Source organism: Onychostoma macrolepis, chromosome 20 (genome assembly GCF_012432095.1).
Source record: "Onychostoma macrolepis isolate SWU-2019 chromosome 20, ASM1243209v1, whole genome shotgun sequence".
NCBI lineage: Eukaryota > Metazoa > Chordata > Actinopteri > Cypriniformes > Cyprinidae > Onychostoma > Onychostoma macrolepis.
In genome coordinates this window covers 11,545,538-11,562,986 of record NC_081174.1, presented here as the reverse complement: position 1 = coordinate 11,562,986, position 17,449 = coordinate 11,545,538, and the positions used below count along the sequence as shown (strand labels likewise).

At 36.7% G+C, this 17,449-nt stretch overlaps 2 protein-coding genes across 4 annotated transcripts in view; one reads left to right on the top strand and one right to left on the bottom strand.

Annotated features, from left to right (window-relative positions):
• Positions 1-5,718, bottom strand: part of trappc8 (trafficking protein particle complex subunit 8) — a 58,180-nt gene extending 52,462 nt beyond the window's left edge. For all 3 annotated transcript variants that reach the window (XM_058757040.1, XM_058757041.1, XM_058757042.1), the window contains exon 1: positions 5,405-5,718. In XM_058757040.1, coding sequence (XP_058613023.1) covers positions 5,405-5,561 — 157 coding nt within the window. In that variant the 5' untranslated portion in view covers positions 5,562-5,718. The remainder of the gene's footprint in view (positions 1-5,404) is intronic.
• Positions 5,719-6,566: 848 nt separating this feature from the next.
• On the top strand, positions 6,567-11,493 carry LOC131527752 (uncharacterized). Its single transcript, XM_058757057.1, has 8 exons — positions 6,567-6,714; positions 7,207-7,309; positions 7,404-7,495; positions 7,576-7,890; positions 7,963-8,013; positions 9,751-9,859; positions 10,677-10,784; positions 10,888-11,493. Exons 1-8 carry the CDS (start codon positions 6,632-6,634, stop codon positions 10,954-10,956), a joined length of 930 nt encoding a protein of 309 aa, XP_058613040.1. The 5' UTR covers positions 6,567-6,631; the 3' UTR covers positions 10,957-11,493.
• Positions 11,494-17,449: the final 5,956 nt, after the last annotated feature.

Sequence of the window (17,449 nt, the reverse complement as noted above, 5' to 3'; positions counted from 1 at the left end):
ACAGCACCCTTAGTTAAAACTGTAATAATAACATATTTGTCAAACTCTTCTGTTCTGGAGAGCATCAGATGTTTCTGTTTACAACGTTTGCAGTGTAGCCAATCACAGACACATCCATTGAACCGATGAACTGAGATGAGTGACAGGCTCAGTGCATCTGAAATTATAAAGGGAGCACTCTTTGCACGCATTCTAGGATATCAGTAATGCATTCAGAATTTTAATAAGAGTTTTTTTTTTTTTTTCATGATGCTAAGAGGAACAATGTCCCCTCACTAAAGTTTAGTTATTCTATATAAATGCTAAAATGAATATCAGATGTGAACATATTTGCTTTTTTTTCATGTACATATTCATTCTAAAAATAAATATGTATGTCCCTTTAGAATGAATTTGTTTGAGTATACACATACACACAAATTATTTCTAAATGGAAATATATATTTTAGAAGTTTGGAAGTACTGGGCTGCTTATACTTTATTTCCCCACCAATGTCAAAATCAAACCAACGGCCTTGCTTCACAACACAAAAAGAAACTTGTCTTTGGCTTATTCTTCACTATAATACTATTACTGTAGCTGTTTATTATAATTATATTTAACAAGTCTTCTTATTATACCTACACCGATTATACTCATTTATAATTCATATTCATACTTTTAGGTGTTTTTCTCCTTTCTCTGATGTGTTCTAACAACATCAGAATTCTGGAATGCAGAATATTGATACTTGAATAAAAACAATGAGAGCCATGAGAGCATCATACTGTAGTTGGTACTGTGCTCTTCCCTTTGGTTTAGCAATGTAAAAGGGCATGGAAATCGAGCAACGGATGTTGAAACATACAGTACAATGTAATTTTGGAAGCACTGATGTTTTAAAAAAAAAAAAAGTCTATTACAATTATGAAATTTGACAATATTTTTGGTGAGTTTATAATTTAATAAATTTCTCAAAATGTAATACATTATGAGCTCAAGATTTTATTAAGTTTTGAGAAAATTACTACATTATGAACATTTTATTACAATAATGTAATACTTATGTGCCGTTTTTACATTATGTGCACTTATTACATTATGAGTTGCTACATTCACAACTTCACACCAAGAACGATAACGATAAAGATATCTATATTAGCGTCCACAACAGCAGACTACATCTACAGTTTATTCTAAGCGCACACACGTCTGCTGCTTTAAATTTCAAGCTCGTTTTAGCAGGATGGATTCTGATTGGGTGTCAGTGTTTGTATCGTTCATCAGCTGCAAAAAAATTGTTCTGAAAGTGATTCCAGTGATATCGTTTCTCTGTGCCTTTATCGTTATAGTTGTGGTGTTAATATTGAGAATGATTTTTAGAACTATATCTTATAGTTATCTTTACAGTTATCGTTCAGATCCCTGAAGTTGCAAAGACTAAAGTCTCAAAACCAAAGAGATATTCTTTATCAAAGTTAAGTCTCTGCCACGCCCACCTAAAACGGCTCATTCAAACACGCCCCCACATGTCTACGTCACAATGTGGAAATATTTGCGTAATGCCACCCAAATGTTCACGCAAAGAAAGAAGGTGTGGTTTCAGTAACCGCAGTAGTGTTGATGCAGCTGTGTCAGGGAGACGCTGTGTGTTGCTGTGTGAAAGCAAAAACACTTTATTTGGCCTTCCGAAAGTAGATGCATTTAGGAATCATTAAGATTACTTACAACAGAACAGCAACCCATTTTATGGACAACCGTTTCGTGAACCTAGGAGAGGAAGTAATTATGACTTTGCTATGACAATCTGGCTCTTCTGAATCAGCAACTGTAAGTATGTTTTGTTATTAGTTTAAGTATTTGCTATTGACTGTTCAAATGCGGAGTTTTGCGCATCGTATGTGTGTGTGTGTGTGTGTGTGTGTGTGTGAGAGAGTGTGTGTGAGAGAGAGAGAGAGAGAGAGAGAGACAGGGTCACATCACAGCGCGTCAGCTATCAGCTTTGAAAAACAATGTGTTTTTTGAACATTAAAGCATATCAACATATTCTGTTACACCAAATAATGATCTTTAAAAAAGCATCATATGACCCCTTTAATATTTTTGTGGAAACCATTCTGCATTTTCTTCTAGGAATATAAAGTTCAAAAGAACAGCAGTGATTTGAAATATAAATTTTACGTAACAAATATCTTTAGTCACTTTTTATTAATTTAATGCATCCATGCTAAACAAAAGAATGAAATCTTTCCCAAAAAAAAAAAAAAAAAAGAATGAATGAATTAATTAATTAAATACCCTACCCCATCACTTCACATTATTAAAATTATTCATCTTTGGGATTTTATAATTGGGATATAATATAATGTTTTGATTATTAATATTGCCAATATTTGTTGGGGTACAATTCTGAAAAGGTATTATTCTTTTCTTTAGAAGAATTTTTTTATAATTTTTTTTTTTTAATGATATTTAATGAGATCAGCACAATGCAAACACTTTTAATAAATTATTTACAATCTATTATGACTCCCATCTTGAAAATCTGTCATGGTTGAGTAATAGCCAAACACAGCTGGGTATCCATTATAGTCTTATGCCAGCTGACCACCTCTGGATCCCACCTGATCCCTCATCACCCACCCTTTCCTTGCAACACACATGACAGGAACACCCAGCTCAAATATGTTGCCACCCCTCTACCAAACATTCTCCCATAATGCACCTGTGTGTTTTTACTCCACTATTCACATGATAAGCACGACATAAAGAATAAAGATGAGACTTTGCTCCTCTGCTGCCAAGGCATTCCTGAATAAATCCAATCACATCACTGAGGGACACACACACACACACACACACACACACACACATATAAAGAGAGCACTGTGTTCATTTGGGTCAGCCTAACCGTGTTACCAGCTTTTCAACGAATCCATAACACACTGCAACAAATGCAATGTGAGAAACAGGTTTTACTTGGCATCTGAAAGAGTTCTCTGACGAGAAGTGTATCAGTGTCGTCTATGACTGATATGAGAAGTCTGCATCTGTTGTGCTATACTAAATGTGTAGCATGTTTTCCTACAACTGCATGATTCCTGAATGACCAATATTATTGATAAATGGAGCGAGTCAATGAATGTGATGATGTAGCTCAGACAGGGATTAAAAGCAGTTTAAGGAACAAAAACTGAAAACAAATTAAATGGGAAACAGTGCACAAAACCCATTTCAGTTGTTCTACAGTAAAAGTGGAACATGCTTAGCTTGTTAAATGTTAATAATGTTATTTTGCTCAAATAATTTTTGGTAAAACCAAAACATTTTTCCACATTAAACTGTCAGAATTACATCACTTCCTATTTGCAAATCCTTTCATAGCACATGCTCTTATGAAGAAAAGAGTGCATTACATTTACATTTATCCAAAATGACATTGCATTCAAGGCACACACTTTATCACTTCTTTCTTTCCCAGGGAATCAAACCCTTGACCTTGGCGTTGCAAGCGCCACATTCTACAGATGAGCTACATGTGTCCAGTCTTGACTGTGGTGACTGGAACAGATTCTGTTGCAAGAAAGTGATTCGGTTCATTTTTCCCCCTCAATGGTTAACATTTGGAAAGGAGGCCAAAGAACACAAAAATACCTTTTTTCTAAGCCCTGGGCTAATAGGAACATTTCTTCTTGTAAGAGTGACTGACATTTTTAAAGAACCAATTAAATGGCATCTGTTGTCAAATGTTTTTAAGTTAAAGTTAAAGTTGATGAATTAATACTTTCAGCAAAGACGCATTAAACTGATCAAAAGTGACAGTAAAAAAGTGGAAGAGTTTCCACAAATATATTAAGCAACTGTTTTCAACATTGATAATAATAATAAGAAATGATAGGTGCCAAATCAGCATATTATAATTCAGAAATCGTTCTGATGTGACACTCAAGACTGGATTAATGATGCTGAAAATACAGCTTTGCAGCACAGGAATAAATTACACTTCAAAATATATTAAAATAGAAAGCAGTTACTTTAAATTCACAATATTACTGTTTTTACTGCATTTTTTTGATTAAAAAAAAACAGCCTTGATTAGCATTAAAGGCTTGTAAAATACTAATTAATATTTATTTTACAATATTATTATATATAATAAAACCCCAGACTTTTGATCAGTAGTGTATCTTGGTCGTTCACTGACTACAGTGTCACTGTCAACAACAGCAGTTTCATAAGTTGAGCCAGTTGATCTGATTGCCTGCCTCTTTAGGATTATCCCATATCCTTTACTAGATATAGGCTGGTGATTAACAGCACAGGCCAAACACAGACCTCTCCAGCAAGTCCAGAGGTAATCTAACCCTCATCAACAGAGGCATCTGATCTGTGCTGTGTCTGTCTAAATGGTCAGGTGAGCGGAAATCAGATCAGATTTCACAAACAGAGAGATCAAATTCAGATGAATCTGGTTTGAAACCTGTCCTATCATTTGACTGAGGATCAGAGCTGGATTATGGAATGGGCCAGAAGGCCTTACACTATCAAAGGTCTCCAAAGATTTGTGGCACCAAAACTTGCTGAGGAAGTACCCCTAGTGCATAAATCGCAAAGAAACCGATAGAGCCCCAGGCCCCTCTGTGCAGAAGACCCTAAGTTCCTTAACACATAGAGAATTTACTGACCATTAGAGCCCTGGGCTGAACTCCAAGGCCCTCGGGCCCCTCAAGAAAGCATACAGAAAAATATTAGCAACCAAAACATGACTGTCACTATAAAAAAAAAAAAAAAAGAAGTCTACAAAGACGTCTGCCCAGTGGGCCTCACTGGACAAAGAATAGGGCCTAAAAATCTAATGAGCTGCCAACCTAGACTAGCATTTTAAGGTGCATGACAAAAAATCCAGTTAGCTGTTTATCTAAACATTTTTTGGACGTGTTTCTCTGAACCTAGTTAGCTGCCAAGATAGGCATCATTTTGGGGTGTGTTTCTCAAAACCTAGTTAGCTGTCAACCTAGACAGATTTTTTGGGCACGTCTCTCAAAACTTAGTGAGCTGCCTATTTAGACAGCACTTTTGGCCGTGTAACTAAAAATCTAGTGAGCTGCCTACTTAGATATCATTTTCAGTGTCTCTCAAATTCTTGCTAGAGAGCATTTTTGGGCATGTCTCTCAAAACCTATACTGAACTGCCAAGCTAGATTGTATTTTTTCCCGTCTGAACGTTGTAGTGGCACCTGGACTGTTTTGGTCAACGTCTTGGCAGACAGCTCACTAGGTTTTGAGACGCAGCCCGTCCGTGTGTGTGTGTGTGTGTGTGTGTGTGTGTGTGTGTGTGTAAGGGAGCTGTCTAACAACCGTCTTATCTAGTGATCATCAGTTGTGGTGGGTGATCCGCGGTTGTCTGACCAGCTGGCCTCTTACCCTCGGACGTCAGGCGGCAGAAAGGCCGCAGCAGCTCCGGGAAGCTCAGGCTGTTTTTGCGGGTCACTCTCTCCGCATCCTCGCTGCACAGGACGGCCACCATCGGCACGAACGAGTCCTGGATGAACTCCTGCACTGACTGCACGCACTGAGCCATGAACGCACCTCGTCTGTTCTTCACCGAGCTCACGGATCTGCTGCTGAGCTGAAAACAAACACCTCCTTTACTGACAGCCGACGGCAGACATGTTGAAATCCACTGCTGCCTGCTGATCGATTTTGCCCAAGAAGCTTAGCGGCGGTCAGGTGACTTTACTTCCGCAATGACATAAAAGTCATCACAAAGCCATCCGCCTGCCATAATAAAAGCCCTGGTGTCCCTAAATAACCTTTTTACTTTCGGTACTAAAGATAGACAAAGACATGTATACCGACAAAGAGATTAATATAGAGTGTTGAATCAACACAAAACTGGTGTCAAAAGGTTTAAAAAGTGTAACATGGGTAGTGTGAACACATATAAATGAACATGAAACGATGATATTACATTTTATATAGGCTAATGGATATTAACACTGACGATTTTGCAGTTTAGATAGTTAGATAGATAGATAGATAGATAGATAGATAGATAGATAGATAGATAGATAGATAGATAGATAGATAGATAGATAGATAGATAGATAGATAGATAGATAGATAGATAGATAGATAGATAGATAGATAGATAGATAGGTAAGTACGTAGGTGAAACCAAAAGTTACAGCTCTGTCAAAATTAAAGACGTGTCAGAGGGATTGATTGATGTGACATTAAATAAAACTGTTTGTTGGCACGATTAAAGTTGTGTGTACAGTATGTAAGTATATTAATATGCCAACAAAGTGAACTTCTAATCAGTTTATCAGTCTCTTGCTTTCATATAAAAATGTTCATAAACTACAGACAGATTCTGAATTGCCTAAAAAACTTTAAGTATTATTTCTGTCACAGTCCCCGAGTGTCATCACTAAAGATTTGTATACAAAATTAGCATTTTCAGGTTAAACCGGTTCAATATTTATCATCATGAAAAGAAAGCAGCTGAAGCAAACAGAATACACTCCCTCTTTATGACCATAAGGAAGTTGAACTGCATTTAAGCTGTACAACCTGAAAGTGAAGGTATCAGAAGAGATTTGACTGCCAGTAGACAGACAGACACACTAAACAGCAGACGATTTGGACATGTCCGCTTCAGGGGAAGAGTGTCCTGTATGCAGGGAAAACATACAGAATCCTTCTCAACCGTCTCCATGCTGTGGAAAAGTGTAAGTGTGGCTTATATTTGACATAGATGGGGATTTTGTTGACTTCATGTGGAAACTTTACAAACAGACATACTTGTGGATCAAACTTGTAGGTTTGTGAGGCATTTAACATAATTTAACATTATGCTAATGTATAGTTTACAACTTTATACAGTAATGCATTGTATAAAAATGTGTAGTTGTAAAATATATTTGATAAGTGATTATAAATCAAACTCATTCAGTAAATCAAATTTTCTCCAAAAATGGACATTTATTTTATTTGCTATGCATTTGCAGTCTCTCCTTATTCACAAGTACATATCATTTCTGATAAATAACATGAGCATTTACCGGCAGCAAAAAGCGAAAGTATTTCTAAAGGGAAATTCCATCACATGATTGGTTAGCTAAGATTGCCAGCCTTGCCAGCCGATCTTTTACCTTCATGTTGATCGTATGATTATTTTATGCTCTCTCACAAGTACCCTTTGTCTCTCTTTGTACTTTCAGAATTTGCCAGCGATGCCTCAGTCAGTCTATTCGATACAGGGCTCATTGTCCATACTGCAGAAGCTCAGTAGACAACGGTGATTATGAAAATAATACATTCCTGGTAAGTAAAAACCCTGCTAAAGTGAGTAATAAATATCAGTCTCTGTGAGTGGAGGTCATCAAGAATTGCATGCTTATGAATATTTTTGTTTTAGCCTCCTAGAAGGAGAAGGCGTATGCACCCAATCCTGCCAGCAGATTTTCAATCATTTAATTCAAGAAGACCTATTGGTGCAAACATACATGCGTAAGTCTCAGGCCAATTTCATTATTTAGCTTATTTTCTGTCAAATGCTAAAGAATTAATAATTTCTTTTAAACCAACAGTCGCCTTGGCCAACTTCGAGACTCAATGGGACAACAGGCAGGCACTGCTGCTCAAGGCAGTCTGCCCTATCAGGCTGCAGTGCCACCTGCCCCACAGAATCAAACCCCTTTCCCTTTAATTTCCTCTGCACGGCCCGTTCCTATGCCTCGGACCAGAGCTTCATTTGTGAATTTAATTGCTGCCCCACAACCGGCACCCTTTACTGCTGCCCCGTATAGTGGTCTTATCCAAGTCCTCCCGCCACCTGCCCCTGCCGCACTCCCGCTAAACCCTGTCCTGTCCCAGGATAATGTGCAGGCTGCAATGGATGAATGGTAAGTCCCATCAAGAGGATAATTGTTTGATTGACACTCTGGTTTGGATAACTAATTTTTGTTCATTCACAGGCCATGGCAAACGGAGATCAGTCTAATGGAGATGAATCCACAATCTCAGGGGTGAGGACATCTGTTAATTCACTTCTGTTCACAAACACATTGCGAAAAGCATGCGGAAAACCCCTTCTAATTAACATGTTTGGTTATTCCAGTACTTCAACAAATCCTAATCATAAGGCACACAATGACAGGGGTTTTCAATCTTTTAGTTGCCACAGACCCCCAAACAGGGATGGGCACTTGGGCAGTATTTCAAATACATGTATTTAAAATATGTATCTGAAATACAAAATACTATTTAAAAATACTATAAATACCTTTGAAAAAAATCACATGTATTTTGTATTTAAATACATTTTAAAATCTTAGTATTTTTGTATTTTCAAAATACATAAAATGCTTTTTGCCAATCAACATCTTTATTAGACTGCCAGTGAAGGCAGCATAATATAAGGATGTTATGGTCATTTGTACTTGTTGATTAAGGTTAAAATGGAACACCATTCAGATTTGCTTTTAGTTAGCAATAGCATGAAGGAAAAAAGAGCACTAGCAAGGGGAACAGCATTAGCACTAGTCAGTCTTGATAGTTGTTGTTTTTTTTGGTCAGACTTTGGTTTTATCAACTAGCTAGTCAAATGTGTTCATTAAACTTTAAGCATTACTGCTTGCTATAGCAATATGACAATATATATGTTGGCGATGATATAAAGTGTAAATCGAAAACTTTTTCAATATCATTTATACATTGCCGTGGTATGCAAATATATTTGTGGAGATTTTAGTGGGCAGGAGTTATTGACACGTCAGAGCGATAAAGTATGTATTTTGTGTAATTTCAAATTACAAAATACTGTATTTGTATTTAAATACATTTTCTCGTACAGTATTTTGTATATGTATTTAAATACATTTTTCCACACAGTATTTTGTATTTTTATTTTAAATACATTTTGATGTATTTGTGCCCATCTTTGCCCCCAAACAGGATCATCTTTAGGACTCCCCTAAAATTTAAAAGGCTTGAAAAATGAAAAAATTTACCCTTATGACTGGTTTTGTGGTCCAAGGTCAGATATATTGTATATAGCAATCATATATAATATATCCAATCCAAATACGTTCATACTTGTTTACTTTAATCTTTTTTATTATTTATTTATTTTATAATCAATTTTATTATTTATTTTAATATATTTGTATATATTTTTTAATTTAATTATTTATTTTAATCTTCTATTATTATTTATTTATTTCAGTACTCGTTTATTTATTTAAACCTTTTTTTATTTTATTTGTTTTTCTCTAAAATGTAAACGGATCCCTTATTGTGCACAAAGTGAAAATGAAAATGACATTGTTTTACTACATCTCTTTCTAAATTGGTGCTTACAACACTTTCATCTGATTTTTCTTGTCCACAAACTTTTGTCCAAAATATAGTGTATATTCCTATATAATGCACCATTTACACAATCCAAAAATTGGGCTATTTCAAAATAGTATTTATTTATTTTGGCATATATTTTTAGAAAGATAATCAATAATATCATTATTAAAAATAAAGGTACTTTATTGGCATCTATGCTACATGCAGAACCTTTAAAATTTCTTTGCACAAAAGGTTCTTTATGGTGAAAAACGGGTTCTTCAGATTATTTGGGGATCCCAAACTGATTCTAAAAATAATTTCCCATTTTAGAACCTTTATATTTAGCAGACTTAAGCATTTTGCTAAAAACACTCAAAAATACAGTCTTTGACATGTACTAACTTTCCAAATTTTTTTCTTTTCAGTTTAACTGTGAGGACTTTTGTGTGTCCGTACTGCCAGGAGAATGGACTGGATGAACTCGATCTACGTGATCACTGCAATGAACATCATGCCAATGACAGCAAACGTGTGGTCAGTCACCATTCATGTGTATACGTCACGTGGAGTGATTATATCCAATCATGTGTTGAATTAAACTTACAGAACATTCATTTGAATCATAAGTAGTTCCTTTCAGTTATATTTAAATCTGAAGTGAGTCATTCTTACCTTTAGCGTCACCAAACTGAATTTTCAAACTGTTTTGGCAATTTTGAAACTTGATTACAGAACACTCCCCCTATCTTTTATTGGTTTGAAAAAACAGATTGTCCCACCACAAATTCACACTATTGATGGAACCAATGTTGCAAAGTTGGGCTTGTTGTGATTCTCATACATACACAGCAATGTTTTGATAGCTCTAAAAGTCACAGTACTACACTTTTCAGGGGGAATCAACCTATAAATGGCTTACTTATATTTTAACATACGCAAATTACACACTTCAGTTTTGAATGACTCAGTATTGCTGAGTGCTATCCACCTTTTTCTTGCCATAAAAATGGACACGGCCATTTGTAAATTCTATGGGTCTAGCTTCCGGTCTCATTGGCGTCCAGCTATTTTTAGCTCTACAAAACAGTTCGTTTTGCTGTTTGATATTGAAAATTGATGTGTCTTATCATATTATTTTAATGTATTATCTTAATTATGAACACACTGGTTTGTAGTGAAAACAGTTTTAACGTTTACTGCACGTTGTTATTCTCCTCGTTATTTACCTATAGTGGCTAATGAACTGGAAGTCTCACCCATAGGCTTACTTCCGCGTTGAAGAAAAAGGCGGATAGCATCAAAAACAGAAAAACCATCAAGATTTTTTTGTGTGCTCTCTGGCGCCCTCTAGGTGTGTCCAGTGTGTGTGCGGACGCTCCACGGTGATCCACAGTACTACAGCCGTAACTTCATTGGCCACCTCAACCTGCGTCACTGCTACTATCTGGATGATATAACTGTGAGTCATGTACATGTATACAAATCGAAGAACTTTTCCCCAATAAATGTATTCACACACATGTCAATGTTTAACTGTAATCCTTTATTTCTATGAACCACAGAATCTCAACCAGACTGATGAGATGAACATCCAGTGTGCAATTCTAGCATCATATAGGGAGAGTTTTTAGATCTCATTTTGAGAAAGATGACAATACAGTTCTCGGGTGTTTTTCTGGACAACATCTTAAAAAATGCTTGGGAAGAAGATTCTGAACCACAAGGACATAAACAATTGAGAAATCAGTCAAAGAAATGGTATATCGAGGATGTGATATTGATGTTACCAATGTTATGTAAAATATAATATGGAAATGTTGAAATTTTGTTTTTTGATTGAAATGGTTTTAAGGCAACAGAAAATGCTTGATTTAATAGATATTTTAAAAGGTAATGCATTTTCATATGTTATCTGGTGCATCTCAGGAATTGATCATGCCTTTAAAATTACTAGTTATGATTTATCTGCCAAAAACTTTTTGCACTATTTAGCTCTTCTCAGATAAAATATTTATTGCATGTACTGTACCCTTATATTTTTTATACTGTTTTTGGGCTTTACTTTGTGGGGAAAATGTTGAATGAATGTTCAAGTGATATCAGGCTCTGTAAATCTATTTATTCTGTACCCCGATGTAAAAAAAAAAAGTGCAATAAAAGTTTTAATACAATAATCTACTGTGAAAAATTTTAATTTTTTTCACAGACTGCAGAAAATGCGTGCAATTAAAGAAATAGTTCACCAAACAATGCACTTACTGAAAATTGACTCACCCTCAGGCCATCCAAGATGTAGATGAGTTTTTTTCTTCATCCGAACAGATTTGGAGAAATTTAGCATCACATCACTTGCTCATCAATGGATCCTCTGCTGTGAATGGGTGCCATCAGAATAAGAGTCCAAACAGCTGATAAAAACATCACAATAATCCACAAGTAATCCACACCACTCCAGTCCACCCTTTAACATCTTGTGCAAAAAGTTGTGTGTTTGTAAAATACAAACCCAACAAGAAATGTTTAACTTCAAACCATTGCTTCTGGTTAAAATACCTGTACTCTATGAATATCATTCCTTTCTCCAGTGAAAAAGTGGTCTTGACTGAATCAGGAGATAAATATCCACAGATCAAGCACCGTTTACAAGCAAATACAGTCCAAAACAGTTCTAAACAAATATTGTTTCATTTTTATCAGCTGTTTGGACTCTCATTCTGATGGCACTCATGCACTGCAGAGGATCCATTGGTAAGCAAGATGTAAAGCTAAATTTCTCCAAATCTGTTGCAATGAAGGAACAAACTTATCTTGGATGACCTGAGTCTGATTAGATTTTCTGCAGTCTGTGATGAAATATCTTTTTCTTTTTAGATGGCTTGAGCGTGTTATGAATTTTTTTGTTTCTGTATGTTTCTTTTATTTACTCCTTAGTTCTCATCTTGAAGTATTAAAAGTGTGTTAGACCATATAAGAACGTAATGCTTGAGCCAAAAGCATCCTCCTGCTCATGTTGATGCCACGTGCCAAAAAGTAAAAGACAAGAAATGATTTTTTTCTTTTACTAAGTGGTCCAAAAGCATATAACTCTAATCTGAGGGGAAATAGACAGATAGCCTAAAAGGAGACATTATGTTGAGTATGCATTATGATTGGATGAGATAGAAACATCCTGGTCTGATTAGGATATAAATACTGAGTTTAAGTGTTCATCTTTGTCACACACTCTGCAGATGCTCTGTATGACTGTCTGACCTTCTTGCAAGAAAAAAATTCTATTTTCTTATTCTACAATTATTGCCTCACATTCAGAAGTGGAAACATTTTTCCACCACAACTCAAAAACAATCTGACACCAGTCAAATCAGGGAAACGGTTTGCAGACTAGACTCAAGGGGGAGTCTAGTGCTCAGATTTGGAAGATAATCTGTGCCCCTTGTGACTGGGGGAGACACGGTGCGTTTTTCAAGACAGGAAGTCTTAAATACCGGGCAGTCAGGGAAACAAATTGCCCCTCATGGTGACAATCACGAGGGTAAATTGCAGCTACAGGGAAACAGAGACTCAGGTTGAATGGAGTGGTATGTGCTGAAAACAGTGCTGTATTGGATGGATAGCATGGGTTTCTAGAACAAGAGACATTTAGTCTGGAAAATTTGAACACAATGAAAGAAAATTAGAAAAAGAGAAATCAGAAATGAAGCAAATAAGAAGGTAAATATAAAGGATTTAGGGATTTTCTTCAAATGCAAGACAAATGTCTTAAGATGTGGTATGAGGAAGCTGAATGTAGGGAGAGGAAATAGACAATGAAGCACATGCCTGAAGGGAAAAAATTAAAATGGAACAGATCCCTCTCCTCAGAAATTTTCTTCGCCTCCTCTTTATCCAGTTGCTGAGCTGCAGTGTCTCAAGGTACACTATGACTTCTGGCCCCATTCAAACCACAATCACCACGACAACCACCACCACCGTACAATAAGGAAGCATCGACCCCACTGACACCGTTACAGAGGGAATCGCCACCCTCTGCACCAGGTGACATCCACGACCCAGCAGTAGTCAGGGACTGGAGTAACGCCAACAACGCTGTTTACAGATTAGACATTACTGAACAGTATGATGCCTTGAAAGAAATCTTCCCAAACATAATCGACACAGCTCGAATAGCTGCCTGCAAGCAAAGGGACAGTGGAATTGATACCCCAGAAGACTTGGGGTCGAATATGGGTTTGTGGGAAGCTCATTTTCGTTAATGGACTGAAACCAAACAATTACCAAGAATAACTTTGTGTATATCAGGGCAATCTTTCATGGTCGATTCTGGCACTACAAGTTCAGTGATTAGAACAAGTGAATTCACAACACTATCTAGAAAGAATTGGCAACTATGCCTGTTCGACAGGACTATCCGGTCAAATGCAAAAAGAATATTTTACGAGACCCTTAAGATACAAAGACCAAATTGGTAGGGTAATAAAACACACTTTCTTAATGTCTGAAATGTGTCCAGTAAACTAAGTAGGAAGAGATTTGATGTGCAAACTAGGAATCTCACTCATTTCCATGCCAGAGGGTATAAGAGTAGAAATGATGAAAATGGAGTGGGAGATGTTCACTATGCATATCAATGGAAGCTGATTGATGTACAAGTAGCATGAAGCCTGAGCAAAGTGGCTCCATATGAGTGTGACACAATGAGCTGATTTTATGGCAGTTTTTATGGCGTAAAAATTGCTATGTATTTTTAGCTAAAACAAAAAAATCTTATATCATTAAGCCATTTGTATCAATGCATTTTTATAATTGTATTGATAAGCAATTTTGATTTTTAGACCCCTTAACCTACCCCCAAACCTAAACCTACCCATTTATAGTGAATATAAAAATATATAAAATGTAATAAACTGAAATATGCAGGAAAATTACCATTTTAGTAACAATATAGCATTAAAAATAAAAAATGTTATAGTCGCTAATCCCACTCCTAATCATATATTGCTTAAAAATATGTACAGTATAAAGAAAAACATGACAGAAAGATAAGTTCAATCACAATAATTTATTTATTGCAAAATATCAAGAGTCGTATCAAAAGCAGTCCAAATGATGAGGCGTTGCAGCCACAGTCCTCTCCAGAGGAATATAGTAGGTTTGTGTGAGGTGCATAGTAGAAATTAAGTGAATTGCGTTAGTTCTGGCAGGTCACGTGAGTCAAGCTTGCATCAGCTATCTACCTATAGGAATACGACACCTATCATGGCATTCCTATATAAGCTCTATTCAGCATTATTCAGCAGCTTTTTGCTTGCTTGGGAGCAAATTACCCTCCTCCATCCCCAACTCCTCCTTTCGCCACATTCAGGACTTGGCTTTCTGATATTCCTGTTGAATCAGACTCCCTTATCTTGAGTAATGTGTTACACTTAAATATCATTAAGTACATTAATGATATCTGCTTTGTTCTGTTCTAACCCTAGGGGGTTATTATTGCTGCTCTCCCTGCTGATTCATGACATGCTGCATTGATGGGCAGGGAGTTTTTGCCCAGAACAGAACCATACCGCCAAACCAAACTGTATGCTAAACGTCTATCATTTTGACGATAGTGGTCCTGACAGAATTAAAGTTGTTAACCCCTGAAATATAGTCCAGATTGTTATCCTGATCCACTCCGTGAAGGTGCACATTTCTCATTCAAACACACTTAACCAGAAACACTGTATGTCGCAATCTGTTCCTGTTAATTCTGTTCCTGGATTAAAGCGCACAAATACAATTGATCCTTTTGTAATTATGTTGCCATTTTGGTGTATTTTATGGTTCGATTGTCAGTCACAGCATGTCAGAGAAAACACAGCAAACAAAGTAAATATTACATGATAAGTAACAGGTAAACAACTGCAGAAATGGTATTAATTTTAAGGGTTTAAAGTGTATTCTTGTTTTACATTATGTATTTTTCCAAACGAGTTGGCAGCAGAAATCACACAGAACAAAATGTTATCATTTTGTATTAAGTAATAGAGTAAGCTTCATTTAATAATGCTATTGATATGACAACTGAATATAAAAAGTTAATGTCACGATTTCATATTCATAAGAATTCCTTTGTAAGTGTGTAAAGTTGTTCATACGTAAATAATTTAAGTTTTAGGTGTCGTCAATACATCAGTATTGTATGTTAAAATGCTGTAAATACATCAGTGTTGTAACGTGGGAGTTGTGACAACGGAGTTGGGGATTCAAATTCAAGGTTTTATAAACAAATGTTTTCAAAAAAGGCAGAGTCCAACACCAGCAAACAGTATAATCCAAGGCAGAGGCAAAAGAGTAATCCACAAACAGGCAATGGTTAGGGCAGGCAGCGAACAAGAAATGGCTACTAAATAATCAGCGCTCTAGAGTGTGTGTGTGCATCTTTTATACTAGACAAGGAGAACACATGACAAAACCAGCCAATGAGAACAAGACACATGCAACCAATGAACCAATCAGAACATGACACATGCAACCAAAGAACCAATCAGAACATAACACACAAACATGGGTAGCACATGACAAGATCACATGAGGGGCAAGGAACACATGGGAAATGGAGTTCAGAAAAAATGGTAAGAGTGTCCTCTAGTGGAGTTCATGGGCACTCCAGCTGGTGATCATAACAATGTTTTAGTGCCTGTAAGTAAATGTACGTTTTACATGAAATACATACAAATTCTCATGAGATCACATTGACATAACATAAGTATGACGTGGGTTTAATAAAACGAGCTGAACTTGTGGTGATAACAGCACAATAGCAATTCTGGTTTGCATTCAATTTTAATGGGAAAGGTTACACTTTTACAAGATTATGCCAAGGCTACTGGGAATCAACAATAATGCATAACAAGGCACTGAGAAGGAGTCTAGAACCATTAGTCCTGACACCTGGCACCACCCTATTGCAGTACATTGACGACTTGATGGTATGCAGCCCAACAAAGGAGCAGTGTGAAAAAGACACTGTTAAACTGCTGCAGCATTTGGCTGCTGAAAGTCATAAAGCAAGCTTATCAAAGTTACAGTTTGCACAACAGCAAGTTACATTTTTGGTTAATTATGGGAAGTCACTGTCTGCAAAACAGGTTGAGGCCATTCAAAAAATTCCTAAACGAGCTGCAAAAAAACTATTGTCATTCTTGGGAATGTGTTCATATTGTTGCACATTCATCCCAAATTATGCAATCTTAGAAGACCCTCTGAGCGCATTGACTCATGGGAAGGGTTTGCAGTCTCATGACTAAGTGAAATGGACTAAGGAGGCAGAAAATGTCTTCGTAAGTTTGAAAATTCAATTACAGAGCGCGCCCTCTCCATCTGTACAGACTGTGGATGAAAGAACGCTGTATGACATCTGTGCAGTTGCAGAACCATAGGTGCCGGTTGAGACCAGTAGCTTATTTTTCTAGCAAATTAAATCCTGTGACTGCCGGGTCGGCAAAATGCTTAAAGGCAGTAGCAGCTGTAGAAAAAGTCATGATGGCTTCCCAAGAAATCATTGGTTATGCTGATATCACGCTGCGGGTTTCACATGCTGTGTCAACGATTCTGCTGAAACAGAGATCTTTACATCTGTCTACTGCTTGCTGGATAAGATACCACACTGTATTGCTTAAAAAGCCAAATGTGACAGTGAAACGCTGCTCTGTGATGAACCTTGCAACAGAGGGGGATGAGGAAGAACTTTGCTGTGTAACTGTGCTTGAAGATGTTTGCAAACCACAGCCAGACATCAGAGAGACCACCTTTGACAATGCTGACATGATGCTTTTTATTGAGGGGTCAGCCTCTAGAGACCCTGAGACAAGCAGAAACAAGATCATTTATGCTGTGACTACGGAACATGATGTGCTTTTGTTGGGGTCATTGATTTCAGTCTCACTATTCAGCCCAAGCGGCTAAACTAATGTCATTAACAGAGGCTTGCAGATTACTGCCTAATGACTGAACTTACTGATTCTATTTCAGACGTGCAGACCTTTGCAACAATGGAGGAGAAGCTGCAATGGAGATAAAAATGGAGAAAATAATGTGTATACATCACCAAATGATGATGTATACACAGGTGCCCAAAAATTATGA

Coding starts and splice junctions, on each gene's coding strand:
- LOC131527752 (XM_058757057.1), top strand. CDS start 6,632: ATGTCCGCTTCAGGGGAAGAGTGTCCTGTATGCAGGGAAAACATACAG. Junction 7,496..7,575: donor ATTGGTGCAAACATACATGC/GTAAGTCTCAGG, acceptor TTAAACCAACAG/TCGCCTTGGCCAACTTCGAG. Junction 8,014..9,750: donor ATGAATCCACAATCTCAGGG/GTGAGGACATCT, acceptor TTTTCTTTTCAG/TTTAACTGTGAGGACTTTTG.